Source organism: Enhydra lutris, unplaced genomic scaffold (genome assembly GCF_002288905.1).
Source record: "Enhydra lutris kenyoni isolate GAN:26980312 unplaced genomic scaffold, ASM228890v2 scaffoldscaffold16, whole genome shotgun sequence".
Taxonomy (NCBI): domain Eukaryota; kingdom Metazoa; phylum Chordata; class Mammalia; order Carnivora; family Mustelidae; genus Enhydra; species Enhydra lutris.
In genome coordinates this window covers 10249281-10270563 of record NW_019154100.1, presented here as the reverse complement: position 1 = coordinate 10270563, position 21283 = coordinate 10249281, and the positions used below count along the sequence as shown (strand labels likewise).

General features: G+C 41.1%; 1 protein-coding gene across 5 annotated transcripts in view; it reads left to right on the top strand.

The window, feature by feature from the left end:
- Positions 1-21283, top strand: part of LOC111147277 (islet cell autoantigen 1) — a 143256-nt gene that overhangs the window by 107829 nt on the left and 14144 nt on the right. Inside the window, exons 10-13 of one of the 5 annotated variants that reach the window (XM_022503221.1) lie at positions 6724-6821; positions 9718-9770; positions 12953-13015; positions 13127-13159. In XM_022503221.1, coding sequence (XP_022358929.1) covers positions 6724-6821; positions 9718-9770; positions 12953-13015; positions 13127-13159 — 247 coding nt within the window. Of the gene's footprint in view, positions 1-6723; positions 6822-9717; positions 9771-12952; positions 13019-13117; positions 13160-21283 lie in introns of all 5 variants that reach the window. The other 4 variants (XM_022503224.1, XM_022503223.1, XM_022503226.1 and 1 more) reach the window with 4 other exon arrangements.

Here is a 21283-nt window from a genome sequence, read left to right as displayed (position 1 = left end):
AACATCCAGAATATCCTTGTAGACTTTCAAGTTTTCTCAGTGTCATTACTTTACACAGCATTTAGCAGAATGTTTTTTTCCCCTAAGCTGCTCCAGGCCAGATCATTGCAAAATTGAGATGCATCCAAGTCTATGGGAGAGGAGGGGGTAGGGGGGCTGACCATGACCATGGCCACCACTGACGTCTGAGGGGGACAAGCCAGAATGTGGCTGATCATCAATTCGTCCATCCCTTGTGATGACTGGCCTTGGTTCTTCCAGGCAGCTGGGAACTCAGGCTCTCCTCGTAATGGTAAGGTTCCTCTCCATCCTCCACTTCTTCTCATTCTATTACTTTTACTCAAGGGGAAAGGAAAAATATTATCATTATGTGGGTAGTGACTTAATGCCAGAGACTCTGCTAAACGTGAGGTGAAGTAACGTCTCAGAGAATTTGTCATGGTATGCGTGACTCTAGTGTGCCAAGGTTGGATATTATAATTAATAATATTGTTAGGTTCAGCACTAACATATAGAAAGTACATGTATTTTATCCTCAAATAACCTTGAGAAGTTGGGTCTACTTGGGTAACCTCCCCACACCATGTTTCAAATGAAGAAACCGAGGCTCAGAAAGGTCTAGTCATCTGCCCAAGACCACATGCCCAGCATGCAATAGTCTGGGAACAGGGGTGCTCATGCCTTTCCCACTCTGCCACATGTCATTTCTTCTAGAGGGGTGCTTCCAGCTGTGAGGCAAGTTGGGCGGGAGAAGGCATAAGTGCCACCTTTAAAAAAGTCCAGTTATAAACTTTCATTTCAAAGGTTTGCACATAGGTGAAAAACATTATCTGTATGTCAGTCCCTCAGATACCTAGGAACCTAGGACCCTTCTTTTAGAGTTTGGAATGGAGTCTCCTTGATCTCCTTGGGCACTTCATATGAAGGAGTTCAGTTCTTGGCTCGGCTATTCGATACTATTTCTTAACTAGTTGTAGAATTTTGAAGACCTGGAATCAAATATTGCTTCTGCCTCTTCATGTTTGAATGACCTTAAGCAAGTTACTTTGCCTGAGTCTCCATATCCTATCAGGAAACCAGGAACTGTGAGATGTGTAAACATGGAGTGCAGTACCTAACACAAGAGGAGACCTTAAAGACATCTAATTCCTTTTAGGCCTTTAAAAATTGTTGATAAGAAAGCACAGTTTGATTGCTCACTATGAACTTGATACTGTGCAGAAGTATTATCTCCGTTAATCCTCATCATTCCAAGGAAGGTATACTTGTCACGAACTCCATTGTTCTGAAGGGTGAACAGAAGCCCCCAAGGGGTGAAGAACCTTTTCCATTTCACAGCACTACTTGATCTATTTTCCTAGTGCATCTATTTCCAGGACACCATGATGCCTTCCCAGTAACAATTTTCCATTGTATTTTAAAGAACAAGATAATATATCTTATTTATGATTGTGTTTATTTTTCTCTAATCTTCCGTTCTACAGTACAATTCAAGAGTACCTTCTGGTCCTAGATTAGCAATGCTCCTTGCATGGTATCTTTATAGATTCATAACTGTGTGGGTGGGGAGGTTGGGGACATGCTAAACGGCCATGAATTGTGTGTGTCATACACATCATCAAGGCCTCTGCTTTTTATTCCTCACGTGCTACCAATTATATAAACACAAACATACACACACCCAACTGACTTCACCGCCTTTTAACCATGCCTCGCTATTTTCAGCACTTCCATTTCCTTTTATAGACAATCATTTGGCACCTTCATATGCATACAGCATAATTAATGGAAAGTAGCCTAAGAAAATTAAATGTCATAATTAAAGATTAGGAAAAATGTTACTTGATTGTCAAGGCTAAACTTAAACTTAGGTCATTGTATTAGGGTTGGCTGCTAGCCTTTTGTCTGTGAAATTTGTTTTGCTGAGTAGTTTTGCTTTCATTCAGATGAATGTTGCTGTTGCTTTTATTTTCCTAATACAGGAAGTAGTAACTCCCATTATTATATTAAGCTGTTTCCTTTCTAAGACACTTTTGCAAGCTCCGTCTGCGCATTTCCTCTGTCATGCTGATCTTATATATTGTGTGTGTGCTTCCTGAAACCATTTAAGCATTGATGGAAACTATTAGCATGTCAGGGCAGCCTTAAACAGAGAAAGGTTACTTAGTCTAAAGACATTCTTTCCTCTGTTCAAAACCTTTCAGTCTTGTATGATGCTGTATTGCTGCTAATATGTAGTGATTTTCACAAGCAGTTTTAATGAAGAACCTGGTGGGTTTGGGATTTAGAAACAGAGTATTTTGACATTTCGTTTCTGGACGTGGATTTGAATGTGGCTGCCATCAGCCACTGATTCAAAATAGTTCCATCTGATGCCTGTCCAGTCTGTGCAGTCAGCCGGGCCTCTTAGGTTCATTTTGCCTGAGCAGGTGTTCATGTCACACAGAAAATGCTGTCACCCCTGCCTTTGGCAGATGCTGTCAGGTTAAGTGTTTTCAGCTGAGTTGTGGACTTTAAAATACTATGAAGAATTCACCTCCACCATGGCCCCCACTTGGACGTTTTCTCCAAACTTTGGAGAAAGCACTGGTTCACCATGTAGAATATCCTGTATCAGACAGTCACACCCAGGAACGATTGTTGAAAGAGGAAAGCGGACATGATTTGTCCTCTATGGTGATTCTAAGTGCCTCTAAGTTTATTATCTGTATCATTTGCCATCTTTGTAAGAAACAAATTCCATATATATTGTTGTGAGTTTTTTTTTTCCCTTACTGAATAGAGGAGTATTCAGTTTGATTTAAAACTCTTTCTTGCTTTGGGGCGCCTGGGTGGCTCAGTGGGTTGAAGCCTCTGCCTTCGGCTCAGGTCATGATCCCAGGGTCCTGGGATCGAGCCCCGTATCGGGCTCTCTGCTCTGCGGGGAGCCTGCTTCCTCCTCTCTCTCTGCCTGCCTCTCTGCCTACTTGTGATCTCTGTCTGTCAAATTAAAAAAAAAACAAAAAACAAAAAACTCTTGCTTCAAAAGATGCCACTTGAAAATGTCCTAAAATTGACTGTGGTGATGGTTGCACAACTCTGTGTCTATACCAAAAAACACTGAATCATATACTTTAGATGGGTGAATTCTATGGTACACGAATTATATCTCAATAAAGCTAATGATAGATTCCCCACGTAAGATTCCCCTTAGCTCAGAATTCTAGCATTTCATAAGTAAGCACTGGTGCTCGGGATTAATTTTGCTTGTGGTTCTTTAAGCCTTTTCCTATTTTTCCCCTGAGACTTTGACTTCCTAGCTAAAGAGCTATAATTTTTAACCTTAAAGTTTAACCCTAGGTACATTAATTTATCAATCAACAAGAACATATTTAGCACCTCTCTTGAGTAGCAATAGCCACATTGTTATAGGGACAATGGTAATAGCAGGCAGAGAGGAGAAAATGTAACAGGAATTATTAATAATAAAGTAGCAATTGGAACTGTAGCCATTCTGTTGGTGAAACACAATAGTGACTTAACTGTGATTGTGGTGACAGGGAGACAACAATTGAGTCCACGCTAATGGCCCAACAGGGAAGGGGTTGAAAAGAAGGAAGGAGTGGTTTACATTACAAAGGGATTGTCTGAGAGCTGCTGGAGTGTGGTTATGAGGGGAGGTCGGGCTGGAGACAGAAGGGATGATAACCATGGAGCTGTCAAGGGCATCTCAGGGGCTTAGGCAAGCGCTATGGCAGCTAGACACAGCCGGCCAAGAGCAGACATGTCCCGGCCCTGCCTAGTGCTGACTGAGAAAAAGGAAATGCAATGAGAAGATAATTGAGCAAACCAGGAGGCCTGGACAAAGCGTCACAGAATTGAAAAGTGCATCTTGGGGCCATCAGAACCTCAGCCGAAAATACTCCCGGCTTCACTTTGACCAGGGTTGGACCACTCTTTGGGGAAAAAGCTGCTGGAAGGGGTGTGTGTGTGTGTGTGTGTGTGTGTGTGTGTGTGTGTGTGTGTGTGAATAAAATGCTGTGATTGGCAGATCTATTGAAAAGAGTAAGTCTTTGACATCTGTTGAACTTCTCCTTTGTATATTTCCAAAATACACATACACACATGCCCAGCTTTTACCAGATGCTTTGGGGTGTATGATTTTAAAAAAGAAGAACATCTAGACTACATATTCCAGTTGCCTTGTTTGTTCCAGTGCTGTCCTTTACCACATTCCTCCCTCCAGCTGATAATCATGGGTCCCATTTAGTGGTCATGTGTTGGAGAGATGTAAAGGGCAAAATAATATGATGAAGGCAGTGGGGCATAATGTTAAATATTGATGAATGTGAGTAAAGAAATGTTGTCCCTGTGTGACCCCTGCTGACCTCTGTATCTTTATCTACTAAGACTTGTACTCTTACCCACTACATTATAATCCCAGGGGATTCATTTTGTTCCTCGACCAAGTCAAGCTATTCCTTCCTTTAGGCCTTTGTCCTCAGGCCTCCATTTCTCCCTGAGCTGCACATGGATGGCTCCTGCATGTCACCTGACTTCAGCTGAAATGTCACTTCCAAGAGAGGATGTTCTTGCTAACTGAAGCAGTGACCCAGTCACTTTGCATCCCCTATATTAATTCCCTGCCTAGATTCATCACTAACTAGTAATTCTGTCTGTCTTGTTCACTATGGTATCTCCAGCACCCAAAACAGCACCTGACTCCTGGTAAATGCTCTCAAATTATTTGTCAACTGAGTATACTAATCTAAATGTCCAGAAATAGTCATTACCAATGATGGCAATGCTTTTGGGATGTCCTTTATGCAAGAAAAAGCTTCGGAACTCCAATCATAGCACATATATTCAGTGAAAAAACCTTGGCCCTATGTTAGAAAAATGGTGAATGAATGTATATTTAATTCAATATTGAATGTTTATGATATACAAAATCTTTTTTATATTCTTTACTCTGATGAGGAATGTTTTTTATTATGAAATACCGACACATCTTATATTGCTTAAGAAGACAACTATATGCAATGATTCCAATTATATATAAGTAGTATGAGTATGAAAAACCAGAAAGGAAATATATGTAAATAATAACTAATTTTGGGGGGAAAATCAAATTATGAATAGTTTTTCCTTTTTAGTTTTCCAAGCATTCTACATGTGGTTCTATTATTTTTCTAATGTAAAAAATATTTTTTAAGAAGCAAAACATAATTCAGAATAGATATAATCAAATATGAATAAGACTGTAAATGCACTTTGAAGATGGAAGGACTTTCTTGAATTTGGTGTGCTTAGTGAATGAAGCTTTAAGGAAGATATCAGTAATGGATCTGAGCTTTGCAAAGACTGATCACAATTTTGAGGGTGGACACATAGTTAGAACTTTTTTGGGTAAAGAAACAGAATGAACAAAGGTGGGAAGGGAGCAATTAGCACATAGAAGGTGAGGAGGAGATAGGTCTATGTGAATGGAAAGCTCCCATTTGGAAGCCAGTGGGAGGCAATCTGGGAGAGTAAGATAGGATCACATTTTAGAAGACCTTTCAAATCAGGCAGACAGGTTTAGACTACAAGTGGAAAAAAATAAGGAATTACTACGGGTTCTCGAGAAAAACGGTAACACAATTACTTGGGTGTTATAGGGAATTTATTCTGTATAGGGAGTGAGACAGAGCATAACACCAGGGTCCACCTGGCGTCCATAATCGGCACCGCCGTCCATCCTAGCCCAGCTCTGCAAAGACTCTGTCTCCAAATTATCTCCATCCAGCCTGCATCTAGACATCATGAATCTGTCAGAGTTGGTGTAGGAAACGTGCTTGTCACCTTCTGTGTGGGGGTCACACTAGAGAAGAGAAAGATGGGGAAGGGGAAGGAGGATGAGACAGGAAGGTCCAAAGGACAGATTTTAAAGGTTCTACGATTATAAGCAGTATGAGTGTCTTGAGATGTTTCTTGTGTAATTTGTAGGTTTGTGGCTTAATTAGGACCACAAGTAGAGGTCTCTTTTTATAACTCATTATTCAGTTATAATGGAAATGTTTTGCTTTTTCAGGCTTTGCCATTGGTGTGCAGTTTTTAGGCACTGGATTTTTAAAAAGACTTTCCTTAAATATTTAATAAAACTTGAGAACAGTAACTCCAAGAAATTATGTTCCAGAAACAGATTCCCACCCATTTTTAATCTACATGATTCAGATGCACCTGCTGTGTCCACTCGTGGGAGTTAACTTGTCAGAATATGTTAAGCCACTATTTTGTATTTTTTTTCCTTTAAAAAGAGTGCTGTTTTCTCTTATTTTTTCAAAAGCTGTTTTTAGATTATAAAATCGCAAACAAAATTAAAAATAAAATGAAATTGTCTCATCTTTGGGGGAGAAAAGCTTCTACTCTGTCAGTGTGTGGGCTGTAAGCAGAACAGAATGTTTATCTTGCTACATGTTGAAGATGGAAAATAAAGTTAGCAATAGCCAAAAGGCCTTCTTCTGAATAACTTACCACGAAGCGGAAAGCATAAATCTAGTGGCAAAACAATTCTCCTTTATAGGCTAGTATTTCTTGGACAGGTCTGAGAACATTTAAAATTTCTTTTCTGTCTACTTGATAGGATCAAGATAACCTCCCCTAACCTTGACTTCAAGGTTTGGTTTCTGGACCACAGGCAATTGAGTTTTTTTTAATTGATCTTTTTTTTTTCTTTTTTTCCTTTTCATTATCATGATCAAGAGCTTACAAGACCCTATGAAAAAACTGATTGAGAAAGAAGAAAGGAAGAAGATCACCCAGCAGGAAAGTGCAGAGGCCACGGTGGAGGAACCCAGGCAGTAAGTCCCGGCTGCTTCTCTAGGCAAAATCTTTATTTCCACAGTCAAGAGCAGCACAGTCCTCTCTGACCAAATCTGCTGGGGTCTCAAACACAAGCAAATTGCTTTATTTCTCACTTCTCTGGGTTGATGTATTAAGATGAAGCCCAGACTTGTCCTGCACATATTCCTGCTTGGCCAGGACTCATCCCAATAGGAGACCGTTTCTGAGATTTTAGAAGGAGCAAACTTGTGAGGAGTTGACTGGGACAAGAAAAGGCACACATCTCCCGTGCTCTCTGGCTCTCCATCTAGTGGCCTCAGCCTCAGCTTTCTGCTCTCTCAGGCTTCTGGACCCAATCTGGTCCTTTTGTTACCATCATTTACAAAATCCTGTCCCAGATAAGAAATCCCCTGGCTTTTCTCTCATCAAAGGGAATAACCTATGAGATTGCCTCTTGAGATACTGATACTAAGATGTCATCATACAAAAGCATTGGGTTGGGACGACTGGGTGGCTCAGTTGGTTAAGCAGCTGCCTTCGGCTCAGGTCATGATCCCAGCGTCCTGGGATCGAGTCCCACATCGGGCTCCTTGCTCATCAGGGAGCCTGCTTCTCCCTCTGCCTCTGCCTGCCATTCTGTCTGCCTGTGCTTGCTCTCTCTCTCTCTCTCTCTCTCTCTCTGACAAATAAATAAATAATATCTTAAAAAAAAAAAAACAAAAAACAAAAAACAAAAGCATTGGGTTCTGACATTTTGTTTCCTTACTGTTCAGACCTTCTGTTTTTTCCTCTGTGAATCAGAGAGCAGTTTTGAGTGCAGGAAGTTACTGCTCCATCTCCATTTCTTGCCACTTTTACATACTGAGACAAATTTCTCAACATCTGTGGTGTATGATGTGTCCTGACCTCGTTCAGCAAGGAGGTTTCAGCGTGAATCTTTTCCTATTGAGATATCAGGGCTTGCTGGAATAGGGTTAGTCTTGAACTGGCTGACCTAGAAAAGTAGATTGCCTTCCCCTCATTTGGGATTCTTTCTCCACACAAAAAAATTTAGATGATAATTGTGTGGTAAAACTGGTTTGTATTTTAACTGTGTTTCTAAAGTTTCAAATATGTATTTTGGTCCCACAGAAGTGTTTGCACCCAGTATTAGCCTTTTTAATTTTATTTATTTATTATTTAATTTTTTAGTGGAGGGAGGGGCAGAGAGAGAGTGAGAGAGAGAAAATCTCAAGCAGACTCCCCGCTGAGCATGGAGCTCGATGCATGAGATCCTGAGATCATGACCCAATCTGAAATCAAGAGACAGATTGAATCTTAACCAACTGAGCCACCCAGGCACCGCAAGCCTTTTTAAGTTTTCACTGTGAGAACAGCTATAGAATATGATCTGAAACTAATACAGTTGACTATTTTGGGGGGAAGCAGTTTAATGTATTCCTGGTATAATAGTAATGCTTATTAGTACCCTTTAGTGAGCACCTACTGTGTAAGTACTGTGTAAGTACAATGTCAGGTGCTTTATTATATGTTATCTCTACTCATTCTCACAATACCCCTTGGGTAATCAATGCCAGCATTTCCTCATTATTTAAATGATGGCAGTGAGGCTCAGAAGAAGTTAAGGGGCTGCCCAAGCCCCTGATGCAGTAAGAGGCAGGACCTGGAATGAGTGCTGGTACCTTCCTTTCACCATATATGTCACTGTAATCAAAATAAAGTATTAACTTTTACTTAGAAAGGAGATACCCAAGATTGTCTTGATTAGTTTTCCTTAATTTCAGGTTTCTCCATTATTTTAGTACTTTATTTTTTTTAAAGTGCAAAAAGTGGGGCACCTGGGTGGCTCAGTGGGTTAAGGCCTCTGCCTTCAGCTCAGATCATGATCCCAGGGTCCTGGGATTGAGCCCCAGATGAGGCTCTCTGCTCAGCAGGGAGCCTGCTTCCCACCCCCTCTCTCTGCCTGCCTCTCTGCCTACTTGTGATCTCTGTCTGTCAGATAAATAAATAAAATCTTTTTTTAAAATAAATAAATAATAATTTTAAAAAAGCTCAAGAAGTGTAATCCAGTAACTAATTTAAATATAAAATGGAAATTTAACAAGTTGGGTTTTTTGTTTTGTTTTGTTTTGTTTTGTTTTTTTTTTCAAAAACAGTAGGTGAAGGTGCTTTAGAGGGAGGTTCAAAGGTACCAGCTGAGTCTCAGGGTGGTGATGTATCTCTGCGTGATATTAATCACTATGGTGAGAGTTCAGTAGGCGACAGTCTTCTGGATTTGAGACTGATCCTGCTTTTCAGCCTTAGGTAATTTCACTAACCTCCTGAGGTTTCCTCTCTTATAACAGCAGGAATCAGAATAAACACCCATTTGCCCATCAATTTTTTAACTATGTTTTTAAAAGCGACAACTGTACAGCATCTATTTTAGTTATACTATCTGCTCAACTAGATATTTACAGAATATATGACTTATGATGAAATCAAACTCAGTTATTAAGGTGCTTCTAACCAGCCTTAGGAGAGGAAAAAGCCAGCAAATGTTATTTCTTCTTAAAAAAATGAATAGCATGGGGGCGCCTGGGTGGCTCAGTGGGTTGAAGCCTCCTCTGCCTTCGGCTCAGGTCACGATCTCAGGTCCTGGGATGGAGCCCCACATCGGGCTCTCTGCTCAGCGGGGAGCCTGCTTCCTCCTCTCTCTCTGCCTGCCTCTCTGCCTACTTGTGATCTGTCTGTCAAATAAATAATTAAATAATCTTAAAAAAAAAATGAATGGCATGTAAATGACTGTGTTTATGTGTGTGTGCATGTATTAAAGTGCAGTTAGTATTATACAGAATATCTGGCTTTATCATAAACACAAAATTTTCAGAACTAGATTACTAAACTCTTTTTTTTTTTCTTTCTAATTTTAAGGTTAATTTCATTAGAGGATGAAAACCAGCACAAGGAGTCTTCTAGTTTTAAGAGTAAGTTTTGATTTTTATTTAGAACTGCTTCTGAAATGCTACTGCTCGGCAACCAATTCGTTTTCTTTTTTGGCAGATTCCGCCTAGGCCTTTCTTCTTTTCCAATTAAAAAAATTCTACATTGATTTGCTTTTTTTCTTTCTTTCTTTCTTTCTTTTTTTTTTTTACCATTTCGGTTTTGAATTTTCAAATATCAATGATACTGTCGATATCGCGTTATTGAGAGAAGGTTTTATATTGTGAGCCAGAAAATAGCACCATTAGTCACTTCAGCAGCAGCCTGTCAGAGGAGCATCCAAAATGGAGAATGAACAGAGAGCGATTTCTTTTACAACAGATGATAACACTTCTGCTATTGCCATTACTAGTTCTAACTGCCATTTGGGCTGTAAAGATAGTTTTAATAAGATTACATGATCAGATTGGGTGAGTAGGTTTCCAGTGTGTTGTGGGGTGGGGGGTTGGTCTTTGTTGAGAACAGATGGGGAGAGCTCAGACAGGGCTCTTGCTGATGCTTCCTGGGTCTGCTCTGTCATGAGTAACATCAGCTCCCTTGGGTGTGCTGACCCCCCGATGGTCGGGAAGGCGATCAGAACGTTAGGAGATGATGCGGTGTGCCATGAAAGGTTTGTCAGCTATTCCTGGCTCCTGCGATGACAGCCAGTTCTTTCACTGGTTGTTCTCGTAATGGAATAGAGGGTCCAGTAAAACATGAAGGGACTAAGGTGATATAGTGCTGAGCTTCTCACTGGGACTTGAATCCTCAGGGGTGCAAGGGAAAGCTTTATAGGTAGTGCGCAGAGAACTGAAATTACCCCAACCCTCTCCTCAGCCTGGCCCTCTGCGAAGCATATCCGCCTTTGCCTCACTCCACCCTTTGCTGTGGCAGCCCTTCCAGGAGATAATAGGAGGCAAAGCAGACCCTGGGACTTCCTTTCTCTTCTATTCTTTTCCTCCACCCTCTACCTTCCTTCAGTCTTTCCTCCCACTTTCTTAACAATTTGCTTCACCACTTCATTCTTCCACTTTACCGCTTCCTTTGCTTCTCTCTCATCTACCTTTCAAAAGAAAGCAAAAACCTCTCCCCATCTGCCTCTTTAATTTGCCTTCATGTCATCATTTCATGTATGTACACCCTCACTTACTCACATATTTGCTCGTTTGTTCAATAGATATTGATTTCAAAATTTTGTTTATTTGAGAGAGAAAGAGCACACATGAGCAGGGGGAGGGGCAGAGGGAGAGGGAAAGAGAATCTCAGGCAGACCTTCACTGAGCACAAAGCCAATGCAGGGCTTGTTCTCACAAGAGACTATGACCTGAGCCAAAACCGAGAGCCAGACACTTAACCAGCTGAGCCACCCAGGGGCCCCTGTTCCACAGATACGTGTTGAGTGATGCCTGTGTGGCAGGCACAACAGTAGGCTCTGGTCACACAGTAGTACACCAGATGTATTCAGACCCTTCCCAAGACAGGGTTCACAGAACAGGAAGCAGGTGGAAATCTAACAATTTGCACAAGTAATTGGGCAACTCTAACTTTGATAAGAGCTGTGAGGGTCCTTGGCATTGTGCAATAGGGAGTTTAAGGGGCTCACAGATCTAGCTAAGTCAAGTGCTGTTGCAGGAGCTATCAAAGTAAAATTAACAGCCTGGGCAAAGACTATGAGCCAGGGAGGACCAGGAGAAAGTCAGAAGGACACTGTTCTAGAGCATGAGACAAGAAGCAAGTGGCAGAAGAAGACAGAAAAGGAAGCCAACCTGATGGCCACATAAGAGCTCTCTGAGTGTATTGATCCCCACCTCCAGCCTATCTTTTGGGTGTCGACAGCATGAATTAGGTTGTGGGAATCTAGAAGTATTATAGTTTTGAGGGAAAATGTAAACTCCAGTTTATTATATTTGTTTTCTCAAGTTACATGTCAATATAAATCATGTCTTTATATGAAAGAATCAAATTTTTCCTTTCTTTGTGTAGTGTGTTCACTTGTTTGTGGTATTTGCATAATATTTTGAGATTGCAAATGTTGATCACCTTGTTTTAGGTATACATAGAATGGAATCCACCATAATGAAGTGTCATCTGTCTTTTATTTTGTGACCTGCAAAAAATCTAACGTACGTGTGTGCAAACCCAAGGTTTATTTTTAATTTTTTTTAATTTTTTTATTCATCTAGGAGAGAGAGAGAACATGAGTAAGGGGGAAGGGTCAAAGGGAGAGGGAGAAGCAGACTCCCCAATGAGCATGGAGCCTGACGCAGGGCTAGATCTTAGAACCCCAGGATCATGACCTGCACCAAAGGCAGATACTTAACCAACTGAGCCGCCCCAAGCAAACCAAGTTCTAGGACTGTTGTATTGTGTTGTATACACACACACACACACACACACACACATACACACATACACACACACACGCATATACACAGACACATACTTGATTACTTAGAGTGGTTTTTAGTTTACAGAAAATTGGGCAGAAGGTACAAAGATCTCCTTATATCCCCTCTCCCTACATATGCATTATCAACATCCCCTACCAAGGTAATACATTTCTTATAATCGATGAACCAACACTGACCTATCATTGCCACTCATAGTTTACATTAGGGTGCACTCTTGGTGCTATGCATTTTATGGGTTTTGACAAATGTATAATGACATGTATTCATCACTAGAATATTATACAGAATAGTTTCACTGTCTTAAAATCCTCTGTGTCTCCTTGTCCATCTCTCCCTTCCTCCAAACACTGAGCAACCACCGATCTTTTTACTGTTAACATAGTTTTGCCTTTTCCAGAATTCTGTATAGTGGGAATTATGCTGTATGTAGCATTTACAGACTGATTACTTTCACTCAGCGATCTGCCCTTTTTATTTTGGCCAGGCCCCAAATGGCTGAGGTTTGTAGCACCATCAGTAGTCAGTTACTTAAATCACACGTTTGTCCATGAAAGGAGAATTTTTAGGTCGGTGTCATATAGGTTTCTACCAAACAAATCAAAGATCCGAGGTTGTTAACTCAGAACTTCTTGAGAGCCAACAGCTTGAGCAGACTGTAATCTCAGGACCCCTGCTTCTGTGTGAGGAGCTGTGTGTTTACCTTACACTGTAAGACCATATGAACACACACCCCATTCTGAATTGGTGATAACCAAATGCATGTGTTCTATTTACAGCTGAAGATGGAAAAAGCGTTTTATCTGCCTTAGACAAAAGCTCTACACATAATGCATGCTCAGGTAATCTAGATTAAGGAAAATGACTCAATTTTAATAAATTTGACAAACTCATTACCAAATGAAATTGACTCATAATTTTGTTTTCTTTCCCCTCTTCTATTGGACCGGTAGATGAACTATTAGACATGAAACCCGAGGAAGGTGGTAAGATTCATACATTTCTTTAGAGTTATAATTTAATTTTTAATACCGATTTTATTAGGAAAATGTAATGTTTATATTTTGAATAGCTTTGCATTCCCAAGCAAATTGTTTTTAGGTGACTGTCATTTGTCTTTATAAATGACTTTAAATATGCTCAAGCACAAGTTAGTATATATTTGTTAGTATATATAAGTTAGTATATGATTTGTCATCCTTAGTTTAATTACATAATGTTCAAACTCCTAAAGCTAAAAGTTATGACATCAAAAGTCATCTGCTGTAGTAGAAAAAACATGGTTCGTGGAATCAGACCTGGACTTGACTGTCAGTTCTACTATAAAACTATCTGTATGGCCTTAAGTAATTTGCTTCATGCTTGAACTCCTTCAGCCTCCATTGCTTTCATTACATGGAACCAACAGCAACAGTCTTGCTGGGTTGTTGTCAGAATTGGAGATCATGTATATGGAGGGTCTCTTATGGCCTCTGACACAAGGACACTCTTGAGATGGGAATCAGTTGAGATAGTAGCACTAGAAACATTGTGCTGCATCTACACTGAGTCTTAGTTAAACAGAGGAAGAGTTTGCCTGGCCAGGGCACCCACCCAAGTTCAACAGACCTAAAATCGCTTAGTAAATAACTACACCCCCTGAAAAAAAGAGAATCCAGAGGCATGGATCTGGATGAGTCACTCATTGTCTTAAGTGACCCCAGGAATTTGAGTGCGTTCAGCCTGGTAGAACCGTTGCTTTTGTCCTACCAAGTGTTAGCTTCCGATGATTTATCATGAGTCCAAAATACCTCTGAAATTCTGAGACAAACTCTAGTGCACCCTCTGTCCTGGGTGGCTGGTTCACAGCCTGCCCTGGTTTTACAGGTTTCTCATAGGACTGGAAATGGGGCAAGATTATCCTGCAGGCCCCAGTTAACTAGGGCAGACAATTTTCTCTACTCAGTTTGAGCTTGATTGGGGTTTAATCTCCAAAGTGTGAGAGGATTAAAGTCTGGCAAACAGAAGGCATTGGTTAAAGTTTTTTCAAAATTGGAAAGGCAGTAGAGCTCCTGCATTAGGTTTCCAGGGTTTAGGATTATCAACTTGAGGGAAGAAACCTGCTTTCCTTACTTATTTCTCACTGCAGGCAATACACTGTACAATATCTCATGAATGTCCCTGTGTATTTTTGTCACAATGACTACTTATTTGTAAACATTGCATTTGCATCAGATTATGAAAGTAAAAAGCGAGTAGTTAAAAGCAGACCTTCACTACCTGGCCCCCATTTTCTTTTTCTCTCTCTCTCTCTTTTTTTTTTTTTAAGATTTTATTTATTTATTTGGCAGACAGAGATCACAAGTAGGCAGAGAGGCAGTCAGAGAGAGAGGAAAGGAAGTAGGCTCTCTGCTGAGCAGAGAGCCTGATGTGGGGCTCAATCCCAGGACTCTGGGATCATGACCCAAGCCAAAGGCAGAGGCTTTAACCCACTGAGCCACCCAGGCACCCCTGACCCCCATTTTCATAAAAATGTTTCCCCCTTGGCTATAAGGATCAATTACTTTGATAAATTAAAGGAAAATTTCTTACACCTTGTTGTGCTTTTTTTTTTTTTTTGGGAGGGGGAAATATTTCAGTCTTGCACAGGTGGGCTACAGACAATAATATAACATTCAGTAGGGGCCCACCATCTAGTTTTAGCAAATCTCCACATTTAGCTGGTTCTTTGTAATTATATGTATATTTCAGCTTGTTTTGGTAGGAAGATTGTTATTTCTCCTTTTGCCAACATCTTGTTTATGTAATTTGTTCTTTGCTTTTATTAACTCCTATTTAATTTCATTATTTTAATAAACATAATTTTTGAATTAGGTATATTCACATTGGTACATGATAATGATAATAAAACTGTAGGCAATAGAAAACTCTGACTCCCATTTCCGCTCTCTGCTCTTCTCTATTCCAGTATTCCCATCCCCATTCTATCCTCCTGGCATTTCTTTATGTACAGTACAAGCAAATATGAGTCTGTATTCTCATGTGTCCCCCTTCTTACAAAATGGGTTCTTGCTTTTGGATTTTGACTTTTCAACTTGGGTAGTAAAGGTACAATAAAAACTCCTGCAGTAGCTGTGCATTTCTTTGCAGAATTAAATCAGAAATGCTACTTCCTGTGATACATGCTTACTTTCATAAACTTACTCTAGAGCATGAGTCATGGGTACACTGGAATAAGACTGATACCTTTCCACCTATTTAGAACTTTTATATCTCATTGGTTTATAGTTAACAGTCTCTGTTTCACAGAATAGAGGCTCATACCCTTTTTTTGAGCACTCATGCAATTCTAACAATAGAGAGGTGAATGTATTCTTCTCCAGAATGTTTACTTGTTTTCAGGCAGAAAAGTTGATTTACAGACTGTCTCAGTTAAATGCAGTGTGATGTAATCTCTCGTTTCCCTTTATCACTGCCAACCCATAAAGCCCTTCTTGAGGCATGAGCGGTGCTTTGTTACTATCTGACTCTTCTGCATTGGCAACCCCTCGGGCAGCATCAGCTTAAAGATTAACGTGTCCACAAGTACAGAAATACTCTGTCAGAGCACAGAACTTGCAGCGACTGAAGAAAAGAGCACACGATAATTAGTTGACTTCAAAATGTGCCCTTCAGAAAACTGCCAGAAGGCCCAAATCCTGAATTAAAGCACTGATTATAATATGCAAGACATTAAACAATCAAGAAATAAAAAGAGCTTAATCCAGGGATGGCTGCCTTTATAGGACTTGGGGGCTATAAGCTCTAGCACCCTGCTGCTTGGGGGCCAGTTCATTCCCACTGGTAATTCTGTTAGACAAGTAATGGCCAAGCTGTGGCACAATGTTATCGAAAAGCAAACTGCTTATAACAACAAGAAGACAATTCTCCAGGAGCTGATGCGCAGAAAATCACTCTGATTCAGTGTCATAATGAAATGTGTTTTCTCCTACTAAATAGATAATATAAATAGAAAACCAATATTTGGCCAGTTGATAAAAATTTTTAAGTTAAAAAAAACAAAAACAAAAAACAACTGAGTGACATTTTCCAATAACTTGAAAGTGGCCCTAAAATTGCTTTGTGACCACATGGGACAATCCCAACCTCAACTCATGAATTAGTTGTAACATGTAGAAGTTTTTGTGTTCCTCAAAGTTGGGCTAGCAGAAAAGTAACTGAACCGAAAGCAGTGGTATGAAGCAGAGAGAGTTAGATGAACTTAGCACACCTAAATCTCATTACTTGGATTTATCCAAAAGATCCTTTTTAGGACAAGGTTAACTGAAATTTTTAAGAATTGTAAGTGTACACATTACAATTAAAATGTATTGTCTTCTGCCATTTCTTTGGTTACTACTTTCAAACTTGTGATTCTAAATACTGGTCAATAATCAGAACAACAAAGAAGGTCATTCAAAAGCATACTTAGGTCTGGGTGCAGATCTTTAGCCCTTAATAGTAATATAAGCTTATGTCCCGATGCCTCGTTTCCCAAGATGTTCGGGACTATCTCTTGCTGTTCTCCATACAGAGCTGACTAGGGATCTCATTGCTTCCTCAAATGTAGTGAAGCAAAGACTAAGCTTGTTATCTTTTCTCATCAACTTTCCCTTCTCCCTGTCTCTCTCAGCACTGGTGGATGAAATTCTGGTTTTGGTCCTTTCATAAAATAATGGTGCAGTTTTAAAACCAAACACTCTACTGTTCTTACTTGATCACCATGGAATATTGTATATGGATTTACTCCTGCCTCAGGTGTCAAGTTTCTCAGTAAATTGCTTGCTTGTTAAGCTCCTATGCTGAAATGGAGGACCAGGGCTGGGGATCATCAAGAAATATTTTTTGAATGTCTCCTCGGGGTCTAGCACTGTTGGGATTTTGTTTTCATTTTTTTGGAGGGTATGTGTATGTGTATATCCCAGAGAGTGGGTAGAGATGGATTTCCCCCCATCTGTTATTATTATTAGCTGTGTCTTTTTTCACCAAAAGGTAGTTTTTAGAAGTAGTATTCTTGGATTCCACACCAGTACAATTTGTTACCACAGCCTTTTATAAGGATGAATACTTTTCTCGTTAGACATTTTTGTACAGTGCTTTCCCCCCTTACCTTTCTCCCCCATACTCTCTGTTGGGAGGTGTGAGGGCTGTGTTGATTGTTGGGGTTTTTCATGTGTATTGCAAGTGTGCAGCCTTTACATTGTCATAATGTAAGTGGGGACCAGAGAGAAAACCAAAGAAACAGTGTCTTCCTGTTTCACACACAGATGAAGGTAACTTATGTGACATTTATCTCATTGTTTTCCTGTGCTCTCATTTTTGGTCTATGTAGCTATGTTTCCATCTTCTGTGTTCCTAATTCATGCTGAGGTCATGAAACTCTGTACGATTTCAAAACTATAACCTGAGTGGGCTGTCACCAGTTCCCCACATTTACTTTCTGTCACCCACCCTCTGTCTGAACTTAAGAGAGCTTTCTCTGTACATCAGTTTTCACTCTGAAAACTCACTGGGTCAGAATCAGAGTGCATTGGCTCAGAATCCATTTTCCTGGGGAATATTTTCCCAGGGGCATAGGATTTTTATTTTTGAGCCCTTGTGCAGTGTGCGGCAAACGTGCTGAGTGGGTCTGCCGTCTCGGCCACTCTGCCATGCTGCCTGCAGCCGAGAGCTTGCCTGGCTGGCAGTGGGGCCATCTGACCTTAGAAATCTTCAAAACTTTACAAAAGTTTGAATATTCACTTATACATGACATCTTTAACAGGCTTTGCGCATCTTTAACCGCACTGAGAAAACATCTTGACCTATGAGCCAGGGGTCCCCAGCCAAATAATATGTAACTAATAAATTATATGACCTTTGGCAGGCCATCTAGCTTGGGTGTCTTTTTCCTCATTGGCAAAGTGACTTACAGGTGGTAATTTCCAAGAACCCTTTCAGTTAAGTATGATTCTTCTCTCTAGGCATCTCACTGGGAGAAAACAGCAGGTTCCCAGACAGGAAGGCAGGAAAATGTGATTGAGAAATGGCAGATGTGGTGGGTTTTGCCGAATCGTAGGCTTCCCTGAAGGATTTGCTAGCAGGGCTGCATTAGAGCTGGACTGCAGAGGTCCTGAATACCACTGTAAGGAGTGTTACAGAGGGAGCCTTTGAAGGTTTTTGAGTAAGAAGTTATAATCTCACAGCTAAACTGAGCAAAGGTATACAGCGAGAGGGTGCTTTTTATCGAGTGCCAATAGGCCTGCCAGTGGGCAAACCCCAAAGGACCTTCAAGTCAAGAGTTTGTCATCAGAGTTCAAAAAAACATGGAATTGGAGACAGAGATTTGAGAATCTTCCCAGGTGAGACTGGAAACATGAGAATAGGTAAAATATTCTGTAGATAATGTAGGAAAGGGAGATATGGTTTAGGAGGAAACTTCAGGGTAACTAGAGTAGGAAGAGGCAGCAGGAACAGTATTGTCAAGGAGATGGAAGGACATCTAAAAGAGCCATTTCATGGAGACCCCAGGAGATGACAGCATTTCCAGAGTGGGCAACAGGGCAAAGTGCCACAGGGGGTGAGGGCAGAGAAAAGGGGATTGGAATCGGCCACGAGGATCTCACTGGTAACCCTCAGGAGGGCCACTTAAGTATGGAGTGGGGGTAGGAGCTTGACGACGGGCTGCTGAAACAAGAATGGTTGACAAAACAGAGTGTGTGGCTATAGAAGGAGAAGCAACCAGAGGGGCAATGTTGGGGGTGGGATAGGGTGCCAGAGGAGACAGGAATCACAAGATGGGATGTGCACACATCTTCTGAGGTCAGGAGAGGAAGCCCTGGAGAGAGAGAGACTACAGATGCTGGAGCTGAATCCCGGTGGGAGCAGAGCAGGCTCCCAGCAGGAGGGGAGAGCGTAGAATGGACTATGTTAAAAAGAAGGAAGGAATGCATGAAAGGTCAGGGTCATAGAGCTGAAGGCTGGGAGGTGAGAACTAGAGTTTGTTGTTGGCCTCTGTTTCTGTAATAACGTCAGGAGTTGTGTTACCTGATATGAGCGTGAACATGGAGACTCAGGAACCTGCCAGAGCATGGAGGGGACTTGGAGTCGTATCTGTGGGTTTGGCACCTGAGAGCTCCAGGAACCCTGGTTCACCCTTGAAAGATGGGGCACCGTAACCCAGGAGCAATACTTGCTCAGCTCCCTGGGGAGAAGCCCTGACTCCACCTGTGCTGCCCTTCCCCAGGCTTCACTCAAAGAGCTTATTCTCTCTCTGTGTGTCCTGTTTTCTCACAGTTGAGTTGAATTATTCCCAAAGAAAATGATAGCTTGATTCTTAAGAGCCAACTGACTAGTGTTATTTTTCAAGTCTTGACATGTCTGGTTACAGACCTAAACCTGTCCTTTTCTACTTGTAATTAAATTTTTCTTACAAGTTATGTATAGTAATTTCAAGCATCTTAATTATCAGGGCAATAATTGGGCTTCCCTATTTTCTGGTTCAAGTCAGTGCCGGTTTCAGTGCTTTTAAGGAAGTGATAAGTTCTCTTAGAAAAAATGTCCACTGTGTAGCCCACTTGAACAGTTAAATAACCAGGACACTGATAGGCCAAATTCAGTGGTCAACCTCCAACTAAATAATCGGAACTAGCTCTAGACAGTATCATCCTCACCAAGGGTTCTTTTCTCATTTCTATCAGTAAAGTTGAGTTTGACAGGATACAATATTAGTCAGGAACCTTTTGGTTGGAAGTAACAGAAACCCCTCTCTAAGTAGTTGAGCTTTCAAATTAAAAAGAAAAGATCATATTGGGAATTGGTCCCTGAAACTCCAAACATACAGTAAGGAATTGGCTTCAAGCGAGGCTGGGTCTGGGGCTTATACAGTGTTGTCAAGATTCTCTTTCCAACTCTTGGTGCTGGTTTGCCCTATGTTTGGCTCCCCAGGTGCCTCAAAACTGCATCTTTAGAACTTGGAATCTGAATGAGAGACCCTTCTCAGAGACACGCCTCTGGCGTGTGCCCATCACTGAGCCAGTCACCATGGCCTGAGAAATGGGGGATGCTGGCCAGCGTAGGTGAGGGGTGTTGGGGCACATGGTGTCTCACCAGGATCCTGTGGAGAAAGTATTTCCCAAAAGGGAAAACTGAAGAGGAGGAGGGAAGGGATGCTAAGTTAACGAAACCCACCGAAGTCCACTCAATACCCTCCCACACAACCTAAACAGTAAAAACAAAGAGCTTTTGCAGTTTCTGGTTGGTTTTGGAAAGCTCAAAGTTTATTCCTTATCGTTGCTGATGTTAGTCATGATCTTCCCTGGACTGACATCTTGATGAAAGCAGGGAAGCCTCTCCCAGGGTTTGACTGAGCACAGGGCTGTGAAGTGACTTCAGGAAGTGCTCATCTAAAGTCATCCCTTCCTTTGGAGTCTACTCTTTGATTGGAATTGGCGCCAATAAAACAGGTTTGATTCAGCAATCATCTGGTTTCAGTCAGGCCAGAAAGTAAACCACGAGAAAAGGTTTGGGTATTCCAGTCCCAACGGAAAGCAGAAAGTACAGAGATTTGTGAAGTTAATATGTGTAAATGGAGTGACACCGGGAGAGGTTCAGAGAGGGAAGGAGAGGGTTGCATAGCCAGCTGCATGTTGAGGGACACAGCCAGGCTTCCTGCCTGCATTCACATACACGGGCTGTCCTTCTGCCCACCTGCCTTTCCACCTTTCACAAGCCAAGGTGGGTCCTGACTGCCCACCCTCCTACTGCAGAGCTGTCTCACAGCCTGTTTATGAAAATGCCATTTCCCTCATTTACTCACCACCCCACCTTACAGGCTACGTTTCAGTGCAAATTTCTGTGATAACACAAACAATAAGAATACTTAAATTAGACAGTTGTCCAATTGAGGTGATATTTTGCTGCTATTTTTAAACCATAGTGATAGGAGAGTGTCTGGACTCCTCCCTTCCTGGATATATAGCTAGTCTGCCTAGCACATCAAAAATCCTCTATCAGAACACCATTGTATTAAGTGTGGTTGAAAATAGATTCGGTAAAGCTGACAGATAAGCTGTATTCCTTAAAAAAAAAAAAAAAAAAAAAAAAAAAAAAAA